Source organism: Meleagris gallopavo (assembly GCF_000146605.3).
Source record: "Meleagris gallopavo isolate NT-WF06-2002-E0010 breed Aviagen turkey brand Nicholas breeding stock chromosome 27 unlocalized genomic scaffold, Turkey_5.1 Chr27_random_7180001860690, whole genome shotgun sequence".
Lineage (NCBI taxonomy): Eukaryota > Metazoa > Chordata > Aves > Galliformes > Phasianidae > Meleagris > Meleagris gallopavo.
Genome location: NW_011100473.1, coordinates 16,903 through 22,816, shown reverse-complemented (window position 1 = coordinate 22,816; position 5,914 = coordinate 16,903). Strand labels below are relative to the sequence as shown.

Here is a 5,914-nt window from a genome sequence, read left to right as displayed (position 1 = left end):
GGCGCAGAGCAATTAAAAGCTGTGCATTCAGGATCTGGATGCTGCACAGCACTGTGCTTTGGTTTTTACATTTGGGACAGACAGACTGCAGCTATGACTGCTCCCTGTGACTCAGGCAGGGTTGGATACACACACAGCAGGACCTCTGAGCTGTGATACTGCAGGCTATGGGTCACAGCTCCCACTTCAACATCACACATTCATGAAAACGAGCTGCTGTCACCCCCCTGCCTCCCTCCACAACCCCACACAGAACCAGGGCTGCCTTTTATCCCTCCGCGTGATGGCAAACAGGACAGAGGCAGACGGTGCACCAGCACAGCGCTACAATCCTGCAGAGCAGTCCGTGTCTGTCTGCCCCAATAGAACCCTGCCACCCCTCCACGCACGGCCCTAGAAGTTTCTTCACTTCATATTTATTTTCCCACAAAGACTGTACAAAATCCTTATAAAACTCTGGTGTGAGGATGGGCTATGACAGCGATCCAAAAAAATAATTCCCATGCAGTCCCACCAGTTTCATAACTTACACGGAAACAAGAGAAGCTACAGAGAGCTGCAAGTCCTGGGTTCTGTACACTGAGGGGCGCAGGGTTGAGCAGGAGACAAAGCAACACGTGAACAAAAGTATTTACAGTATGGACATGCAGCCCCCCCTCGCCCCCTGGCAATGTTGGCAGCAGGAGGTGGGGCCTGCAGTGCTCAGAGGCCGATATAGAATATGAGCTATTTACAGTATCTCACATATTAACAGCTTTACAAACACGTCCAGGGAGATTTGTATGTATCAAAAAAAAAAAAAAAAAAAAAGAAAAAAAAAAAGAAAGAAAGGAAAAAAGCACCAAATGTCTGAATAGAAATCGCACAGGCCTCCACGGGGGCTAAAATCTGAGGGCAGGATGGCACCTGTGGCGTCACCGGCTGATGTCTCTGCTAGAGTCCCACATCTTTGTGCTCGGCTCCATCTCCAGCACGTCAAAAAATGGGTGCTTGAGGGCTTCAGCCAGGCTGATGCGTTTGGACGGCTCGTATTCCAGCATGCTCTCAATGAGGTCGAAAAGGCGGTGGTGGTCCTCAGCCTCAGAGGTCAGGTAGCGCTGGGGGAGGGAGGAGGGGGAGGTCAGGGCAAGGATGCTGCTCCCCGTGCTGCTCACTGCACTCTGCGGGGCTGAAAGCTAAGCTGGGGGAGGAGAGGTCTGCTCAGACCTTCCCCGATCCTAAGCTCCACCTCCAGGCCACCTGAAAAGCGTGGACCTGTTGAGTTGCACCCTTCCCCCCCTCTTTCCTTCCCAGGCACTTCCTGAAGTCTCCTTGCCCTCCTCATCCACTTCAGGTTAAGCTCAGCTGCTGCAGTCTTCCTAGTTCTATGTGTGGGACAGCCAAGGCTCCTTTCAGCAGGACACTGGTCTGAGCCTTTCAGCCTAACCTTGCCCACAGGAGCCATCTTCAGAAGTGGGGCTGGCACTGTAAAGCTCTGCAATGAGAAAAGGATGAAGCAATCAGGAGCTCCCACCCCCCCACCTTACCCGCAGCGGCTTGCAGTTGTCCCTAACGTAACGGCCAGCAGAGGTGTTCTCGTCCCAGTCCAAACGGCCATGGTAGAAATACTTCTGCTTCCTGTCAGGAGGAGAGGTGGGAACGAGTTGCAGGTGCCAGCCAAGCACCCAACCAAGGCAGAGCAGTGCCAGGGCTGCACAGGTGACTCAGGACACCGCAGCAGCACGGCCAGCTGACTCAACAGGAGCTGCAAAGCTCGATGCCTTGAAGGCAAACACTAAGCACGATGTAGGAAAGCGTCAGGAAGCCTGCAGAGCCCAGCAGGATTCGCTCACCTGGTCTTCCGGATCATCCGAGAAGGAATTGGCCCCAAGATCCTCTCCATCATGGCCAGGTGCTCCCGGTTGTCGTGTGTCTGAGGGAGATAAACGTGAAGGAAAAGCATGGAACACATTCCAGTCATTCTGCCTCCAGCCCTGGAGGATTCCCAGCTCAGGAGCCCTCGCTGGCCGACACTCTGGTCATCTCTACAGCACTGCAGTGATGGAGGGAACTCCATCGGTCCCAGAGGCTGCGGGCTGCGCTGGGAAGCAGCCAACGTCCTCTTTCACCACTTGTGAGGAAGCCACACAGCACACAGTTCTCACCTGGAACAGGGTGAAACCCACATAATACTCAAAGATGATGCAGCCGATGCTCCAGACATCGCAGGGTTGGCTCCAGCCAAGCTCTGAAAAAACAGTGGTTTGTAAAGAGATGCAGCCATGACCCACGATTCCAAATCCTCCCCCCCTCACCCTTTCAAGAGCAAACAAGCCATCAGAAAACCAATTCCATTTCAGCCTGCTCTCCTGACACACCGCTGGCAATGCGCTGCCCAGCTGACAGCAGTGCCGAGCACCCAGATCCAAGCTGCTGCCTGTCTCCAACCTCAAAAACCGGGCTGCAGAGCACACAAGTGAAGCAGCTCCGATCTCCCAGGCTAAACTACTGAACTCCCAAGGTTGGCTACTGAACGACACGGGAGGCCAACGCTTCTTAACCCAGCAGGCGATGCTCAGACCATGCAGTACCCACCCAGAATGACCTCAGGGGCCCGGTAGTGCCTGGTAGACACAATTGTGCTGTGATGCTCGTGGTCAAACGTGGCACTGCCAAAATCCACCACTCTGATGGCTGTGCTCTTCACACTGCGCTCATCCCGCTTCTGCGTGAGGGAGGAGGACACTGGTTACTCAGGACCCTCAAGGTGAAGACTGAGCTCCCTCCTTACACAGCCAACCCTTCCCCACAGGGTCCCCCCCATCAGCCAGCACACCCCCCCAGGGCCACGTCCAACCCTCCCACCTGCTAAGGGCAGGGAAAGCAAGGAGCCGAGCCCTGAGCTGCGAGGCAGAGCGTTACCTTTTCCAGGTTATAGGTGAGCTCGTAGTCAGAGTTGACAAAGAGGATGTTCTCAGGTTTGAGGTCGGTGTGAGTGAGTTTGTTGTCATGCAGAACTGAGGAAGCAAACGGAGTCAGAGCTGAGAAACAGAAGCAAAGCACGGCTGCTGACAGCAGTTTGTTTTGCTCCAACTGGCACCGGTTCGGCCCACGGATGGGGCTGGGTGTGAACAGTCAGGGTCAGCCAGGCCAAAATGCTTCGAGAGAAGCACAAAGATTGATCGTATTTTATCACCGGCCCTCAGTCACTGCCAGCCCACGTGCATCAAAAACATCAGGAAAAGGAAAAGGGTTCATTCCAAGCACACATCCAACACCAGCAGGGCAGGAAGGCTCAGTCCCAGAGCTGGCAGAGCAGCATCACAGCCAAAAACTGCTCTGCTCCACACCCCCACTGCAGAATTGGCACTGAGGATGGGAGCTGCGAGGCCCTGCAGCACAGCTGAGGGCCAACAGATTGAAGAGCAGCGAGCACTTACATTTCTCAGCCTGTGAGCACTTACATTTCACAGCCTGGCACACCTGGAAGGCCATGTGCCGCACTTGGTGGATGGGGTAAGGCAGATAATTGTTGTCCTTCAGGAAATCAAAAGTGCTGAGGCCCAGCAGTTCAAAGGAGATGCACATGTGGCCGTGGTAGTCAAACCAGTCAAACATCCTGACACAGAGGCTGGGGAGAAAGGCTCTGATGCAGAGAGGATCTGCACGCAGCACTCAGCTCTGTGCTGCAGCTTTCCTTTTCCTTGCTGTCGGTTTCTACCCCACAGAACCCGACCAAAAATGCCACCAAGAACCAGAAACTGAGCTACAAAAGGACTCAGCACCTCTCACCCACCCTGCAGCTGGGCTGAGTCAACGCCTTCCCTCCTGTACTGCTAACACCAGTGCACTCACTTCTTGTTCTCAGGATCCTTCTCGTTGATTTTCTCCAGCACGTTGATCTCCAGCCTGGCAGCCTCTTTGTACTTCTCCACATTTTTAATGATTTTGAGAGCAACACGTGCACCACCCCTGGCAAGAAACGAGAAGAAAGTTCACATCATCACTCCTGAGATGGCTCAGAGGGCTTTCCGAAGCAGCCTCCTCCTGTGAACCATAGAATCATATGAAGACGTGTGCAGGGCAGCTTTCTGCCCTTGCTCAAGCCAGAAGGAAGCAGTTCTTCAAGGGCTGAGGAACAAAGCAGAGCCCCTGCCCTCTCTAGGAAGAGCTGCAGCACACGGGTGACCCACAAGGAGAAATGTTCCTCAAGAGACTGGAAAGGTGGGCCCAGGTGAATCTAGTGAGGTTCAACACAGCAAAGTGTGAGGTTTGGAGGTTTGGCATTGGGCCGGAGGAATCCCAGGCATCCATACAGACTGGAAGGAGCAGCCCTGCACAGAAGGACCTGGGGGTCCTGGGGGATGAAAAGCCGAATGTGAGCCAGCAGGGTGGGATTGCAGCTCGGAAAGCAGACGGGATCCTGGGCTCCAGCAGCAGAGGAGTGGCAGCAGGGACAGGGAGGGGATCGTCCCTCTCTGCTCTGCTTTGTGAGGCCCCATCTGCAGCACTGCGCCCAGGGCTGGGGCACCCAGGGCAAGAGAGACAGGGAGCTGTTGGAGAGGGTCCAGAGGAGCACAGAGATGAGCGGGGGGCTGCAGCACCTCCCTGCAAAGCCAGGCTGGGGGAGCTGGGCTCGTTCAGCTGGAGAAGAGGAGGCTGGGGGGGAGCTGAGTGCAGCCTGCAGGACCTCAAGGGAGCCACAAACAGGAGGGGAGGCAGCTCTGGGGAAGGGGAGATGAGAGCAGGACGAGGGAAACGGCTGGAAGTGGAGGGAGGGCAGCTTTCAGCTGGCTGTCAGGGGGAAGTTGTTTGCTGGGAGAGCGGGGAGGTGCTGGAACAGCTGCCCAGAGAGGCTGTGGATCCCCGTCCATCCCTGGAGGTGTTCGAGGGCAGCAAGGATGGGGCCCTGGGCAGCCTGGGTTGCTGTGAGACGTGGAGGTTGGTGGCTCTGCATTGGTGTGGGGTTGGAGCTTCGCGATCCTTGAGGTCCCTCCCAACCCAAACCATGCTGTGACTCTGAGACCCCACGACCCCCCTCCCCCCAGACGTACCTCCGGTGATCCATGCACTGCACCACTCTGCCGAACGTGCCTTCCCCTAAAGTGCTGAGAATCTCATCTGGGAGGGAGGAAAAAAAGAGGAGAAAAGGGCATGAGGGAGTGAGCGGGACCTGGGTGAGGCGCGTACACGAGGCAGAGGAGAATGCATTGCAAAACCTAACCTGCACACAGCTTGAGAGACCGGAGCAGCGGAAGGCTGACACCGGCTGCACGAGGCAGCTGCCCTAAATTCCCTGCCACTTCAGTAACAATACAAGATATAAACGTAGCTTTAACAAAACAAAACAAAAAGGGGAAGGAAAAGGAGAGGGTTTCTCTTTAATAAACAATGGAAATAAAAATGGAACAGAAAGATAAGACAGATCTGCGACTGCGATGGGAGCTTAACTAGAGAGCTAAATTATGTTACGATTTGGCTGTACATCTTTCTTGTAGCCAGTCGCCGACGCGATAGATCAGATGCCCCTCGTCGTCGTCCTCCACACTCTTGGCCCTTCTGCTGCTCTGTCGACTCCGCTGCTGGCCCAGGGAATTCATCATTCACCATTCAATCAGATTTTCAAACCAGCGCAGCAGCCAGCGTCACGCATTGGGTGGTTTGGAAATTCACATTGAGGAGGGGTTGCAGGAGGAGATTCCCAGCCAATTCATACGGCACAGAGGAATATATAACGATAGGGATATTGCAAGGGAACATGTCAAGATACAACACACTAAGCTCAGAAAAGAAAAAACTTAAAATAAAAATAAGAAAGAAAAAAAAAAAACAAAAAACAAGTTTTTGCTTTTCGTTGTAGACAAAAAAAAAAAAAAAAAGAAAGAAAAATAAAAAAAATAAAATTAAAAAGAAAAAAAATAAAATTAAAAAAAAA

General features: G+C 53.7%; 1 protein-coding gene across 3 annotated transcripts in view; it reads right to left on the bottom strand.

Moving 5' to 3' along the window:
• Positions 1–312: 312 nt before the first annotated feature.
• CLK2 (CDC like kinase 2) overlaps positions 313–5,914 on the bottom strand; it is a 9,112-nt gene continuing 3,510 nt past the window's right edge. Inside the window, exons 3-12 of one of the 3 annotated variants that reach the window (XM_010726473.3) lie at positions 5,465–5,558; positions 5,034–5,100; positions 3,835–3,951; positions 3,444–3,610; positions 2,902–2,996; positions 2,575–2,704; positions 2,145–2,227; positions 1,833–1,912; positions 1,527–1,617; positions 313–1,097 (exon numbers count right to left, since the gene is read on the bottom strand). In XM_010726473.3, coding sequence (XP_010724775.2) covers positions 915–1,097; positions 1,527–1,617; positions 1,833–1,912; positions 2,145–2,227; positions 2,575–2,704; positions 2,902–2,996; positions 3,444–3,610; positions 3,835–3,951; positions 5,034–5,100; positions 5,465–5,558 — 1,107 coding nt within the window. In that variant the 3' untranslated portion in view covers positions 313–914. Of the gene's footprint in view, positions 1,098–1,526; positions 1,618–1,832; positions 1,913–2,144; positions 2,228–2,574; positions 2,705–2,901; positions 2,997–3,443; positions 3,611–3,834; positions 3,952–5,033; positions 5,101–5,464; positions 5,562–5,914 lie in introns of all 3 variants that reach the window. The other 2 variants (XM_010726472.3, XM_019610866.2) reach the window with 2 other exon arrangements.